The following is a 16,601-nucleotide window of genomic DNA, read 5'->3' as shown; positions in this document are numbered from 1 at the left end:
GCTAGTAAAATCCTGTGTTCCAGCAATATTCAAAGCAAATCAGACGTTCAGTCATCAAGTGTAAGTCCCCTTGTGATTCCAGCAAATCACATCATACCACAGAGAGCTTATCCACACGTAGAGGTCCTACATACAAAGAACCTTGAAGTCATCCCAATTGATCCTTTTCGCGACATCTTCAACATTCGGAGACTTTATTCAAGAGAGGATAAGGTACCTTTAGGTATTTTATTCTATGTTCGCATGTGCATAAAAAACACATCAACAGGACCCTACTTTGGGATTTTATGAGGAATATCTTAGGTCCATTGTGATGCAACGACGAAACACTATGAACACCCCGCTTCATATGGCAGCCTATGCTCTCAATCCCAAATGGTATGCAACAAGACCTAGGAGAGTGCCTCCATCTCACAATGAGGAGGTGAAAGAAGGCTTTATGAAGGCCCTTGGGAAAATGTACATCGAAGAGGAATCTATTTTACAATGCACGCAATGGCTTGCATTTATCAATCTTCATGGTCCAACCTTCAACAAACCAGAGGTGAGGTCGGATAGAGCTATATTAGCTCAAATTAATCCTATTGGATGGTGGACATGGCATGGCAAGGATGCACTGGAGTTGAGGTTACTTGCCATTCATTTTCTTTCACAAGGTGCTAGTTCTTATACAACAAAGAGGAATTGATCCACACATTTAGCTTCATCCAATCAATAAACTTAAATTCCATTCTAGTACATAGTACAATAGAATCAATGAACATGTTGGTATTTTCCCAATTGATTGCTTGAGCATCTCTAAGGGTAAGCAACTTCTTATGATTAAGAAAATCATATCAAAGGGCAACTTGTAAAGCACACAAAAAATACTTGGGGGTGGGGGTCGCGGTGGGGTAATCAGTATTTTAAAATTCTAAACACATGAAACCACATAAAACAAAGATATAGAATAGAGAGAGCAAACATCAACTCGGAGAACACAAAATTTCACGTGTAAAATCCTTTCGGTCTAAGTTACTGGTTCGGGTTCGGATTCGGCAAAAAAATAAAATTCCTGGGTACGGGTTCGTCCGTACATATATATAATACATATGTTCAATATATACAATCCATACAAAAATAAAATATACAATGTGACTTTCCATACATAAATGATAAATGATAAATCCATAATTGCCAATGCCAATAAATATTCATATATCGCAAATGTAATTAGTAAACTAATAACTAAAGTCTAATATCATATTCATAATTTGCAAAAAAGATAATATTCAAATTTCAAGTCTTTATTAAAAAGTCATAAAGGGGCGAATTAGAGTTTTATTAATTAAAAACTATTTTAAAAAGTCTTTTTTTATTGTTTTTTTGACCCGTGGGCCCCGTTTTTGGGAACCCACGAGCTTGGGTTCACACTGGTCCTCCTGGGTTCACCCGGGTCTTTCCCAGGTGGCTGGGTTCCTTGTGGGTCCTACGACGCAGGACCCACAAGGAACCCGACCACCTGGGAAGGACCCAGGAGGAACCTAGGGAGAACCCGGGGAGAACCAAGACCGGGCAAGAACTAGGACCCGGACCCAGGCCAAAAGGGGAAGAACCGATATCTTAGCAGTTTTGGTTAAAAAACCACTACAAATCAATAGCTTTCAATTAACAAATGAACACCAAACCAGAAATACATAAGTGAGCACCAATTCATAAATACATAAGTGAGCACCAATTCACTGAGAGCACCAACTCTGATTACATAAGTGAGCACCAACTCACATATACTGAAACCATACAAAAATTACACACCCCCCGAAAACAATTCTTGACTCCTGATAAGCTTGACTTCATAACATACATGCTTGACTCCATCACACATGCTCGACTCCATAACCTCCTTGAAAATCTGCAACAAATCCTTCTTCAATTATGTTGTGAAACTGACTATAAGTCTCCCACAAAATTCCCTTTTTTGTTCTTCATCACAGGTCTGGAATGATCTTCTTGTATTTATATATCTACTCTTGCCTCCTTTATTAACACCACACACTCTTTTACAAAATGATTTTCATACTTAACTCAGAACATCATGCTTGACTCATAACATCGCATGACCTAAAACACCATGCTCAAGTCAATCACAAAGCCAACTCCTTCATCAATCACAAAGCCAACTCCTTCATCATACTCGTCTCAAATAAACTCCGTCTAGTCACAAGAAGAGTAGTTATCACAACAGACAAACAAATCATGCATCAACTCTTTTAAAAACCAACACCAACATTTTCGACTCCCATCCACATACACAACTCAGTAAAACAATGTTCGGCGATCACTTTTAAAAAAAAAAGAAAAGAAAAACAAAACGAAAGCCCATAGTCTCCACACAATACTACCTTATCCTTGAATTTGCAGAATAAAAATGATTCCCCCTTTTTGAATTCAAGGCCTTATTGAATCTGCAGAATAAAAACTTGAAGAGAAACTTGAAAAAGTGGCACGGTCCTTCAGTGAGGGACGGGAGCACTTTTTGTCTTGGTCCCTTGGTGAGGGACGGGAGCACTTTTTGACTTCTTGGCATACTTCTCTGTCTTTTAAACCTTCGATCGTGGTTAAGGCATAAAACACCCTTTCTCCCTCTTATCCAAGTCAAGTTTTGCCATAAAATATCGAATAATGAAGAGAAACTTGAAAAAGTGGGATGGTCCTTCAGTGAGGGACGGGAGCACTTTTTGTCATTTGGGTTGATTTACTCCTTTGTAGACTGCTTAAATTATATTCAATGGACAAAACATGCTTCCCTTAACCCTTGCAAAGATGGTGCAAATTTGAAAAAAGTGGCACGGTCCTTCAGTGAGGGACGGGAGCACTTTTTGCGTTCTAAGCCAAATTGTCTCACTTTTCACCTCGAAATTTCTTTGCTAGGGAAGATTTCATCTTACTTCATGCTATGAATAGAAGTTAATGTCCAAAAGAGGTCTAAAATTGTGCATATAAAGAAAAGTGCTCTGGTCCTTCAGTGAGGGACGGGAGCACTTTTTACCTTCTAGGCAAAAACTTCATCATTTTATTGTTTTCAATCAAGTCTGGATGCTTTATCATGTTCGTTTAGTCCTCCACTATGCCTTTGATGTTTCGATTTGACCAAACAAGGCCAGGAATGGCCCAAATAAGTCTTTTCGCTCTGGTCCCTCAGTGAGGGACGAGAGCACTTTGCCTTGGTCCCTTGGAGAGGGACGGGACCACTTTTTCTTTTAACCTTCAAAATTCACCATTTTTGTGCCTTCAAAATCTTCAAAAGTATCAAGTCATGTCGAATTATCATTCCGGAAGACCTTGCACAAAACAAAATAGAAAAGTCAGTGACAAATATGCATAAAATAACATTTGTGCTCTGGTCCCTTGGTGAGGGACGGGAGCACTTTTGTCCTTTCTGGCTAAAATATTCAAAATTTAGGTCCCCAATCACTTCACAAGGCAGAGTTAGGTCATCTTCAAGGCTAGGAATCAATTATCTTGAAAAAGTGGCATGGTCCTTTAGTGAGGGACGGGAGCACTTTTTGTGTTTCAGGCATCATCTTGCCTCCGAAATTTGATCAAAATTTACCTAGGCAAGAATATACAATTTCATCTTCAAAATGCTAACACTTAGACAAAATTTGAATTTTCCCTCAAAAAACCCTGACTAGACCTAACCTGAGACATACTTATCTTACTTCAATAATCAACCCTCGGAAGGACGCTTAATAACTTTCAAAATTTGACTGGACTCAGCTTGAAAAATATCCAAAAGAAACCCTTAAGGCTTAGCCCTAGCCCAGACAACTCACTCATTCAAAACCCTAAAAGTAGAGAGAAGAACAGGCAAAACAAAAGCGAAAAAAGGGGGTCCCCATTTTAATGGGGCGATGTGTGAAAACGTCACAACATCTAGCGCCACCTTGAATAAATGTTCCTGAAACATTTCAGAGATAAAGACTCAATTGACACCTAGAACCTCCGGAAAATTCAACCCAACTTATCAGGAGATTAGAAAATGTACTCAAAGTGGAAGGAAAATCCTTAACCAAATCCAGACACTTAGTCTTTGATTACCCAGGTGTGTGCAAGTGTATTCATTCCTCTCGACAAGACAATTATAACCTTCAGGTTCCCCTGTGATTAGCTACGTAGTTTATCTGAACTTCAAAAGCATCCTGGATAGAGCCCCGCTGCCAGTCAGACGTCCATAGTCCCGACGAGGTTATCGCCGCAAGCTTACGAACATTGCTCCATTGCCAGCCAGGCGTCTATAGCCCCGATGGAGTTACTCGCATATTCCCCTTTAGCCAATTTTGATGTTTCATTGCATTTCATTTTTTCTTTTTTCTTCATTTTTCTCTTTCATTTTCTCATTTTTTTCTTTTGATACTGCTTTTTCACTCCGTCAATTCCTTTGGCTCGTAAGCAGTGAAGCTTACTAGGGTTTGAGGATTGCTGTGGCACTAAAGTCAGATTTTAGATTTTTCACCAATCACAGCTTTGCCTGAAAACCATAATGACTCAGAGTCTATTAATGTGTAAAGATATAGTAATCAACAAATGTCGGCATCAAGATACAGAAAATGATTCCCTTCCAAGTCAAATACAGGTCCTGATCAGATGATAAAACTGGAGAGGAACAACCTCGGATTCCGAGCACTTCATGAATAGATATCTAAGAAATGAGTCTAACATAAGATCCAGGATATCGCCAACGTGTGAGCAACAACACAAACACCTTTCTCACAAGATGGAGGTTCCCACTAAAGACACCTAAACTAAAGCAAACCGACCGACGGACTGACTCAAAGCAAACTAAGCTAAAGCGCACATCAAAAACAAACTATCTAAAGAAGGCAAACAACTAAACTACCTGAGCCAACACTAGATCATGAGTCAAATGACTCAAGGCAAATTAAGAACAAGGCTCAAAAGACCTCTAACTAAAGACACAAAAAGAAAACCTACTCTAAACCTATATACAAGAGTCCTAGACTCGACATGACTCAAAGAAGCCAAATATGTACATGACTTTACATGATTTCTCAGGTTGTGTAACAGGAGCATGGCAAACGTGATGGTTCTCAGTCGGGCAAATTCATCCTTAAACACAGAAAGACAAACTCTCACCATGCATCTCTCATACTCAAGCAAATTTTCACTCAAAATGATCAACTGGGGTAATTCGTTAGGACCATGATCAATCCAGATGCAAGTTGTTTTCCCAAAATCCCCATAATCAAAATCATAATAACTTTCAAAGCTAGGATTAAGGAAAGAGACAACCTGGCATATTTCAGGCTCATACGGAACTGCATTGTCGGAAGCGAGGTCACCAACTGCTTCAGGAGGTCGCCATTGGTGATGAACTATTCCACGAGCATCCACAACATGTTGATCTTGATTAGGAAGTTCTTCTTGAAACAAGCTCAGCGCCCCTTCGAATAGCTCAACATTCTTTGTTTTCATTGAGACATCTTGCATAAACCAGGCATCTTCATGAAACTTTGTTAGCATATCTTCAAAAATGAGAGTCTCCTTGATGGATTGAGCTTCAAACATCTCCTCTAGTGGATCAAAGATAATCTCAGGTGGCTTTTCTTCTTCAAGTATAGTCTCGGGAGGTCGGAGCTGATGATGGATCATATCACTCACAGTAACTTGTTTATCTTGAAAAAAATTTGGCAGTGATTCCATTTGTGTTTCCTTTACAAGATCCTTCAATGCTTCCTCAAATATTACGAGAGTGATGAAATCTTCAAGCGCCCCTTCGAATTGTTCTTCATATCTGGATTCTTCATTCAATATGTCAACTTGATTGTCTTCTTCAATGAGGCCATTTGAAAACTCTTGCAATTCAATCTCAAGGATCTCCTTTTGTAGCATAAACGAGAATTCTTCAAGGAATGAGTCATGTTCTCCTTTAATTGCTTGTTCAACTCCTGGATCTTCCTTTGTTATTGCTAGAGTATCTTCAACTGATTCTTCAACTTTTGTCTCATGGTATTCCTTTTCAGGTGCAAGGCATGGTGGGCTATCTATACATTGTTCCTCAGGTGCATTTGTATCGTCAACGTACAATTGATCCTTCTCACAATCAGATGCTGGAGCAATGTCTTGTTCATAGGTTCTCCTAAATTCAACTGCGAGATGAGCACCCCAAGATTTGTTCATAATGCATTCTTCCTCGGACAAAGTTGGCATTCCAAACTGGTTTTTGACTTGATTGATAGCCATTTCACATATTGAGCAAGTAAATTCAGAGTGAGGTGAGTTGTGAATTCTACACCACAATGGTAGCAATATGTTTTCTAAGCGCATTTCACCATCCAAAATGAGTTGACTCTCGATCATCCACATGAAGCTTAGAAGAGGATCTTTGGTTTCTGGGACACTGAAATTGCTTTCTTCTGTTTCTGGCCTTGGGACATCCCAAAAGAAGATTTTTCCCTGCGCTGCCGATTCCATCCTTGATAAGTACTTCAAGCAATGCATTTCATCATGTTCTTCTGTCTCGTGGATTCGACACTGCCCTGGCTTTGCAAACTCGGACAATCTTTGTGGATAAAGTTGTATATCTAATCTCCACCAAAGTTCAGGAAAATCAACTTGTTGCTCCTCGTGAAACTGTTGTCGCTCCATTGAGAAATCTTTCTATTTTGATTTTTTGATTTTTTGATTTTTTTTTTGATTTTCTATTTTTTACTTTTTTTTTTGATTTTCGAGAATAAGAGAGATCTTGAATATCTCGGATTCAACTTGAACGTTCAACTGGTTCCAGCTTGATTCCTTCTTGCGTAAGTCCAACTGACGATCCAATGATCACCTTCCTTCTTTGTATCACTTCCGTCGAGTGTTTGAGAAAAAGCTTTCCACTGATCTTCCTTGGATTCAAGAGTTCGTGTTCGCTGTCAGGCACTCCTAATTCAATTCTGTCGAGCGTGGAGGAGGGTAAAAAAAAGTCCTGGATAACTCCTTGCGAATTGGTAGGATCAGTAGTTCAAACAAATATCGCGATCCCCCTCCTTCTAGCGCCAATTCTGTTGTGCACGGGAGGAGGGACAAAAGCTCTGCACAACTCCTTGCGAATATGATTATCTATGAACAGCTTGATAATGATCGAGGCATGATAGTACTCGCCCTCCTTCTAGCGCCAATTCTGTTGACGTGTATTTTGTACACTATCAAACACAGAATAAAATACCCAAGGGTACCTTATCCTCTCTTGAGTAAAGCCTCTGATTGCTGAAGATATCGCGAAAAAGGATCAATCAGGATGACTCCAAGGTTCTTCGTTGTAGGATCTCTACGTGTGGATAAGCTCTCTGTGGTATGATGTGATTTGCTGGAATCACAAGGGGACTTACACTTCAATGACCTGAACGTCTGATTTGCTGGAATCACAGGATTTTACTAGCTTTGACTTGAAAAAAAGGGTGGTGCGTAGCTTAGTTTCTCCAGGTGGAACAAATGAGGGGCCAGCGCATATGACATCTTTGAACATTTGTTTATAATATTATTAACGTGAGACATGGAATGGTATACCATGAGCAAAAAGAAACTTTGTTTATAGAGGCTTCAGCCCTCTCGCGTGCTTGATTGTTAAACAAATCATAAACATTAGTTTCTCTCTTAGTCTTCTTTGCCTTTCCTCTACTAGAAATGGCACCCTCTCCCCTATGACAAGCACTATCCATTGAATTTGACACACTAGGCTGCAAACTGATATTCTCTATTGAAGTCTCTTTACTTAATGCTTCGCCCTCCATATGCAATCTAGTTGCCTCAATTTTTTGAGCTTGAGTTATTTTTTTGCAACCTCTCACCCCTTGACCACCTAACCACAAAAGATGGGAATAGACCCTAGTATAGCTGCCCTTATATTGTTTGTGGCACAAATGGCACTCCCATACTCTACTACCCCCTGAATTTTTTTTCTTATCTTTGTCAATTCTTGTAGCATATTGTAATAGAGGTTTTTTTGGGGTTGAATGGGCCTTTTGCAAACTCTTTGAGGATTTGGGAAGGACATTCAAATGGGTTTGGGGCTGTGGTTGAACTTGCTGCCCCTGCTACATTCATAGTTCGTGAAGTCTCCCCAATGGCTGCCTCTCTTCTAGTTCTATGTCTTTCTTTGAATTTCTTCAATTTCAACTTCTTCATTCTCACTATCACTATTGTCACTACCACTCTCATAGCTGCTCATGATTTTGTTTGAATGAGAATGTCAAATAGAGCTGCAATTTAAAAAATAAAGAAAATAAACCCACAATGCCCTCCCTTTTTGTTCAAAAAATTGAAAATACTTGGAAATATCTTAAAACAAACTACAAAAACAAATGCAAAATGAAAAACATACCTCTAGTGAAGTAGATTTGATGGCCTAAGCTCCTCTTTCACCTGCTGTTCACTCCTTAACCAGCTGCTTCTTCTCTTCTTGCTGCTCTTTTCCTATTCTGCAAATGTCAAAATGAGTTTCTTTTTCTTCCTTTTGCTTGTATTATGCATTAGATTAGGGTTTTTTATATTTTAATGTTTATTTGGGGTCTTGGTTGGACCAGCCGAACCTCTTTTATAAATTAAAAATGTGTTTTTTAAAAAAAAATTTGACTTAAAAAATTCTGGGTCATAGGGGACGGCCAGCTGTCCTGGGGACAGCTGGTCGTTCCCTGCCGTCCCCTGCTTCCCAAGAGCAGTCCCCGGAACGTCCCTGATGATTTTGCCAAAAATGGGACCCCAAGGAAACGGCAATTTCCCGTCCCAGCGTCCCCGTTTTGTCCCCAGTACGGGTATGAGGGAAAAAGGGCAGGGGACACGTCCCCGTGGAACATAGCTCTTATGTGAATAGACTCTTCAGTTCTGCTATATTTCCCTGTGTGTAGCAAATCAAGACAGAAACTGTTATTGGCACCCTGTGATGAATTCTGATGCAGCTGAAACCATGAGTAGCTCCCTTTTCTCTTAGGGACACATCTAACTGCAGTCAGACTAGTAAGAGGAATTCAGTTGTGGCCAAAACTGTCATTTTTCCATCCCTGAAATCTGCAGAGGTAATAACATTTGTATACATACTCAAAATGAGCTGCCATTTTTTTATAATTATGTAGCTTTTTGAGAGGTATCCAAATATGTTAAAATATCATTTTTTGATGAGTCTGCTATGTTATTTTTGACCCTGAAATAAAACTGCATTTCTATTCTATCAACAACCTAACTGTACTTGAATGTGAATCTGATGGTTTTTAGATTATTAACAAACCAGCTACCTTTGACAGCATGTCAAATGGAACTCATTTTAATTGGTCCACCCCAAATTGGCATGCCATGTCAGTGGGTTCTGCAGAGGCGTGCTACACATTGTGTTATCCAGGTTTGTGCAAAGCCTTATGCCATCCTCATTATCATCTTTGTCAAGGTCTTGGAGATCTACAGATCAAATCACCGAGGTCCAATTACAGTGCTTGACACCTCAGTGCTATCACATCTGTAGATTAGTGTCATGTATCTCAACACTGCAACTTACACAGCTCATCTGGATCCTGTAGAGTTGGTGTGCCGCATTTTTCAAGGCTTGTATGATTGGATTTTCATCTTTCTAATTAGACAAGCCAGCTAAGATGCATTTCCTCCTGCTATTGATTGGATGGATCTTGCCGTGTTTGTGTCCTTGTGAATATGTAATGGTTTGTGTGTTATTATGTTGAATGTGTTTAGCAGTAGAGTGATTTAGTAGCCAGGTTATTGTGATGTCCTATGTGCCACCATCCTGGGCCCAGTGGTATGGATCACCTGATGCAGTGAATGGACGTTTGTGGAATTTGATAACATTAGAAACCTTAGATTGCAATTAACATTGGCCTGAAAAGAGAGGCAGATAAATATGTGTTCTTATAAATGTCCAAGTAAATGAAGCTCAAATAATATAAACATAAAGTTCTTCTATGGAAAGATTTTGTAGATGATAAAAAATTTAAATGGATTAATTCACAAATTCCTTACATCGAACCAACTCACAAACATGTTTGGAGTTTTTAGCTTAGTGAGGCTAAACATTTGTATGCAATTGTTTTATTTAATGTATTTGACAGACATCACAGAATTTACAGGAGAATATTGGTTCTTTGCAGTTTCATTGCTTTACTATCCTTGAACGAGATGTCTGATTAGTTGATATCTGTGTTCCATGGTGCTTTCAGGATGTGGATGCATCTTAAAAATGTTAGTGATGGGATTTTTTTCTCTTTTTATGTGGACGTCAGCTTAAAAAATATGGAAAATGATAAAATTCAACACATGCAATCAGCTCACTCATTTTTGTTTGTTTAAAAAAAATCTGTAATAGACACCAGGGACATTAATGTCTCCAACTCTCCAGGTCATTTCCTCTGTACAAGCCCCATTTCTTTTGGGGATGACCCAGTAGACATTTCCTGACTAATCCCCACACATCTGAAATGCATAGGTCACATGGATGACCAGGAAAGCCCGTGTAACCCTGGTTGAGATCCATCATCACCGAGTTTATAGATTCTCATTAATACCAATTTTTGTGCTGCTTGTGGTCATTCCAAGAATCCAAAGACTAGGGTTAATACACCTTGTGTTAGAAATTTTAATATTCCAATTATTGCAATTTAGCTGGTACTAGATTTATGTTCTTGAAGGTGGTAGATATGCTTCACCACAATTTATCTGAGTCTTTGATGGCTGATAGAAGCCATTTGATATTATAGTAATAATAGAAGACACAAGTTTTTGTATTTACATAGACATTCAAACACATCCATATGCAGAAGAATGCAGTATGCATATGAAGAAGAAAGAACTAGTTAGGCAAGTTGCAAATGACATAATGCTACTTGAAGGTAGTGTGAGGAAACATAAAATGGCAATTTAATAATCTATTCATATCTCTTGTTGAAGATTTGGTTCCACATTTATATCTATGTTTAGGTTTTACTCAATTTTTACTTGGGGTATCACCAAGCAGCAAACATATAGAGGTATTCAAACACAACATTGTGTCTGGTTTACAGTTGAAGTATGTCATCAAGGCCAAACCAAAGAAAGGGTTCTCTATGGTTCTTTTAATACCTATTGAACATGCTGTAGTTATATGTCTTGCTATGTTGTTGATGAGTAATTTAATGAGTTAAGTTTTAATTTGAACTAAAGGGAGAGTAATCATTTGTATATAGTTTTGTGTGATGAAACGTAATGTTGTTTTCTTATTAATAATGCAAAAGATCATTAGTAAACAAAGCTGGCAGAAGCCTGTAGTTCTAAGCCTAGATTCCTATGTATCAAGTTTGATGAATTTCATGATTGATGCTGTTATGTTTTGCAACTACCTTCTTATGTATCAACATGGGTTTTGGAAGTTTTTATGTGAAATGTTTAGATTTCCAATGTCATGCATGGTACCATTTTTCTATTTGTTCTTCTAAGTTCGTCCAGTAAATTATTTGTCATCAGCAATGCTATTTGAAATTATTTAGTTAAGGTACTTATAATTTAAGGTTGTTGAACATGTTCATATTTATTTTGTGCATCTCTAAACTGCAGGTTACATTTGTACCAGAAAAATCGCCTGACCCTGAGGATTTGCATATTTTAACGTTGGGAGGAGTTACATATGATCTTTATAGCCAGAGCTTTCTTCATTTTGGTCAGGTAAGATGTTTTAGGGCTTTTCCACCTCCCAAGACATTTTTTTTCCTTTACAAAGCCATTTTCACGTTTTGATGTTAAATACGTAAAAGCCAGGTCCTTTGAGGAATATATTTTGTGCTTCATGATCAAACAGTTTCTGCTGCAGATACTGAGATGGTCTAATGTATGACAACCTTTAAGTCCTTTTCCCTTGTGGTCACAAATATATGTTATGCTTGTCCGTATGGCCACAAAGGTGGGTTTGCACCTATTGTTGCAGAATTACATGATTGTAGGTACCTTTAGGTAGAATTTTTCTTTGCCTCGTATCCTAAATATGCATCACTTCATATATTTCTTCAAGCTTTGAGGATGAGGGTTATTCGTGAATGAATTTTCAGGAAGTGTAGTGAGACCCAAAAAAATTCATGTTAAGAAATAAGGGACAGTCTTTGACAGGATATAGGGGATCCATATCGAAAAAATTAGGAAAAATATAGAAGTCATAAACTGAAGTAAATTAGTGTTTATTGTTAGATAGCTATACCCTGGAAAATGTACATCACATGTTTAATTATATGTTCTAACTACTAAATATTGACATACAGATTATCAGCATGTGACTTTTCTTTAATATTAAAATTGAATTTACCGAAGTACATTTACACATATTGAAAAAAGCTAGCCATAGAAATGGAATCAAATCTGAACTGGTTTGTGGAAAAGCACCATCCACAAGTCCAAAAAGTTTACAGTGATTGGTCTGTGACTCTGTTGATCCAAAAAGCTTACGGTGATTGGTCTGTGACTCTGTTGATCTAAATACTTAGGGGATTGACAGTGGAAGCTATGTATGGGGGTACATGGGAAGCTGATACCAGGAGATTGATTCTTACCATGGGTGGGGAATCTTGGGATGCACAAGGAGCTTCAAGAACAAACTGGCTAAATGACTGAAGAGGTCTTACATGAGTTTAAAATGCAAGTTAATACTTTCTATGTAAATTTTGAATAGCAACACTGAAATATCCTATTGTCTGGATTTTGATGGAATTTATGAATTTGTTTAGATATATGTTTGGTGTTTATTTCATATCTTGAATATTCTTGTGCATGCAATGATAAAAACGTGCAATAAATATAAATAACAGAATTTTCACAATGGAACTGTAAACCCTTATATATTACTATTGGAATGGTGAATTTTGGCACTTATTACTATAGCATTTGATGCTGCAATTACTCAGAAATTTACAAACAATACATGCAACACATACCCAATTCTGCAATCATTTCCAAACATGCCCTACAAGAGGTTGCCTTAGCTAGAAATATCAAATAAATTCACCTAACCTTCAACCTGCAACATGGCTCTATTATTGTGTCCAAACCCTAGCTGGAACTTCCACCAATCTGCTCAAAATTCTGCAAATAAGCTCAATGATGAACTCTGAATAAATCCACCTCACAAGTCGTGTTGGGTTTCCGTCCAACCTACAAATATCCAAGGGGTTTCGTCCTCAGAAATGGCTGTCACTGTCACACCAGCAACTAAGGAGAAATATCAAGTATCAAACAATCACATATCATAATCCTTGGAGAAGGAAGGAAACCCCTTAAATAGAATTTCTAAACTGCTGTTGGACCTCAATATCACAATGTGTGATTTTTAATAAACTTTTCCCTCCAAGAAGTTCTTCTTACTTCTAGAAGGCTTAATAAATGTTATAAATTCATTTTATAACTTTGCCTTTATGATGAAGTCACTTTATATTTTATTACCTTCTTAATAAAGTCACTTTATGACTTTATTTCATAACTTAAGTCACTTTATTTTTATAATTTAATTTTATAACCAAAAGTGACTTTTCCCTTATAATATTACTTTATGGGCTCAGAGTAATATTATTTATTTCTCCATCAATAAATAATTGACAATGCCAGCCTCTCATCCCTTATATCTTCGAATCAACCTACCGGAATAACAAAAGAATAGGCTAATCAACACCTGAATGATCACTAAGGAGAAGGGGACATTACAAACACATCAAGGTATGCACACATCAACAAGCCTTTTCATGCATCAACATTGACCTGTTATCTAATCCTAATTTTCTTCAATTTCTGATTTTATTTCCCTTGACCAAAATAATTTCAGACCCACCATTTGCTTTGTCCTTGCAAAACTTGCCACTTTCTTTTGCATAGGTTAAAGCTTCCGGAATTCATTCAAAATTTTAGCTCCTTCGCAAGCTCAAAGAATTAGTTATACTTGTGATAACATATACATTGTTTTTCTCATTGTTTCCATATGTGTGGAAACAGTTCTGCATGTATTTTTTTTCTCATTGTTTCCAAAGTTCTTTTCTGCTCATGTTCTCAGGAAACTCCCATTTGTTATTTTGATATTTTCTTATGAACATAGCTGGTAGGGCCAAAACATTTATGCAATAACATAGGTTGGATGGAAACCTAAGTTACCGGTTTGGGTTCGTGCTCGGGTTTGGGCAAAATTTCTTTTGCCCTTTAGATTCATGTATATATAAGGGGGCTGTTGCATTGTTCGAAAGGGGTTGACAATGAATTCTTCTTGCAAATAATTATTGCTGTAACTTGCAAGCCTGAAAGGATTTCAATTTGCTCAGATGGTGTTGACTGTGAGTACTGGCAACCTGGAACAGCATTAGGGTTTCATTTTGATCCTCAAATCCACCTGATTTCTGCTTGCTGTCCTGTGTAGAGGTGGGCAAAATGCCTGATCTACGTGTTTGACTGCAGGTTCATTAATATCTTCAGATCTGGTATATACATGCATCTCCAGGTTACTTGACAACAATGACTTGCCTGGGAAAACTTTAGTGCCCTGCTAGGCTACTTACAACACACCAATTTAACCTATTCTGCACAATTGCAGCACCATACTTAGAACTGCACAAATAGAGGTTACGGTTTTTGTCCTACTTCTGAACTGCAAGCTAAGAGAGTTTCTGGCCTCATAGATTGCTATCCGCCAACAAGGGACTTTGTCCTTGATGCAGATATGAGATCACAAATTGCGAATTGTTAAAATCCAAAAATATGAATGAAAATGTGTGCCAAGCTCCAACTTGTACCTGCTCGTTTAGGTCCCATAGGACCCAAATTTGGGCGCGAAGTTTGAAATTTCAAAATTTGGTTTATATTATATATTTATATTTAAAGTTAAATTTTTATTAATAAATATATATATAGTGTTGAGAAACACTTCTATTTTAATAACACCAACAATAGAAATTAACAAGAATATAGAGGACATGACATTTCTTCAATGACAGGCCAGGAAATTTATAAGGTGATCTTGGGGGCAGTGCCATCCAGTAATTTGATAAAAAGTACCCCGTGCATCTATTTGTTGCATTAAATGTTCCCAAAAGATAATAACAATGAAATCAAATGTCAAAGTGCTAACTGTTGAAGGACTTCTTCAAACTCATATGGCAGCCTGCTCTCTGGCCCAAGGTGAGTTTCTTTGTGTGGTTGGTGCTAAAGGAAAGAATCTTAACTGGGGATGGTCTTGTGAAATGTGGCTTGTATGGCCCCTTTTGTTGTGTTTTATGTTTGGACAATGAAGTCTTTATCTAAACTGTTTAATCTTTCATGGGTCAACATTCAGTCCTTTGAACAGTTGATTCAAGCATGGCAGAGCCATCTGCCTCATGGTCATTATTTCCTGTCCGTGTTGTAAACTAACATCATCTTTATGCTCTGGAACATTTGGAAGGAAAGAAATAGGAGAATTTTTCAGCAGGATATCAGGGATATCAGTTATGTTTGGGAGAAGATCAAAATGAATGTAGCTGAATCTATGAAGTATAATATTTGTATGCTGTATGAAAGCTTGGATTTGTGTTAGGAGAGGTAAAATGCACACAATAGGTTACCTTGGAGAATCCAGTAAATTAGAATTAAACAATTTGATTTCCAAAATGCTAAATTCTGAATAGGTAAATCAAGGTGAAATACAATAATGGTGCAGATAAAAAATGTCATTTGTCCATGCAAGTGGTTGCAAATTTATTGTTTTTAATATTTTGAAAATCAATTGACAATAAAACTTCAAATTGAAAAGCATTAAACAACCTTCAAGCTAAAACTTGAAAAAATTAAGCATTCTAGAACTTAACTCACTTCCCATTAACAAGCTGAGCTGGAAGTATTAAAAGATTGATGACCAAGCACAAACTAGCTTCTAGTACAAATATTCCAGCCAAAGCACCCCATATTTAAGAAGAAACTATTTGCTGCTCAATTTTGCTCCTGCAATATTGCATTCAAAGGCTTGTAGGCACTTGATAACCACAAAAAAGTTCTTTCTTTTGCCAAAATTTTATCTTAAACTCTTCAGTGGTGTAACTTTTAAGGAATCTTCTCTATTGTTTGTATTTAATTTTATCATCATTCTAAAGGTAGATGAATATTTTCTATTTTTTTTTTTATTCTAGACTATCCTTGTATGGTGGATGTTCTAAAACTGAAATTTTCTATGAAACTCATTTTTCCAACTTTATAAGGCATAGATGGTGTAGGCATGATTGTTGGGCAGTGACCATGAACAATAATCTCATCATCCATTTCCAGAAAATAAGGCCACAATAACAAATCCGACATTTCACAACTGATTGTGATGTTTGATGTAAATATACCTATGGGTATTTCATGACTAATTCCATCAACTTCTTTCAGCGTGATTCAATTGGAAAGCCAGTACAGTCAAGTCTGATTTTTTCTTACTTGGTACACTAGTCGTTTTCAGACATTTGTAGGGTACTTTTTGAGAGTTTAACAGTGTCAACTGGCTTTATGGCCATTCTTTGTAAGAATTCTGCAAGTGTAATTGAACTTTTTATCTTTTTATTTGTATGTTTATTTTCACCATTTCTTCTAAATCCCTCCTTTCTTTAACA

At 37.4% G+C, this 16,601-nt stretch overlaps 1 protein-coding gene across 1 annotated transcript in view; it reads left to right on the top strand.

The window, feature by feature from the left end:
- The window catches only part of LOC131029966 (probable apyrase 6), a 134,664-nt gene that overhangs the window by 64,422 nt on the left and 53,641 nt on the right, over window positions 1–16,601 (top strand). Inside the window, exon 4 of the mRNA XM_057960650.2 lies at window positions 11,572–11,679. Coding sequence (XP_057816633.1) covers window positions 11,572–11,679 — 108 coding nt within the window. The remainder of the gene's footprint in view (window positions 1–11,571; window positions 11,680–16,601) is intronic.

This window comes from Cryptomeria japonica, chromosome 10 (genome assembly GCF_030272615.1).
Source record: "Cryptomeria japonica chromosome 10, Sugi_1.0, whole genome shotgun sequence".
Lineage (NCBI taxonomy): Eukaryota > Viridiplantae > Streptophyta > Pinopsida > Cupressales > Cupressaceae > Cryptomeria > Cryptomeria japonica.
This window is presented reverse-complemented; position numbering and strand designations above follow the sequence as displayed.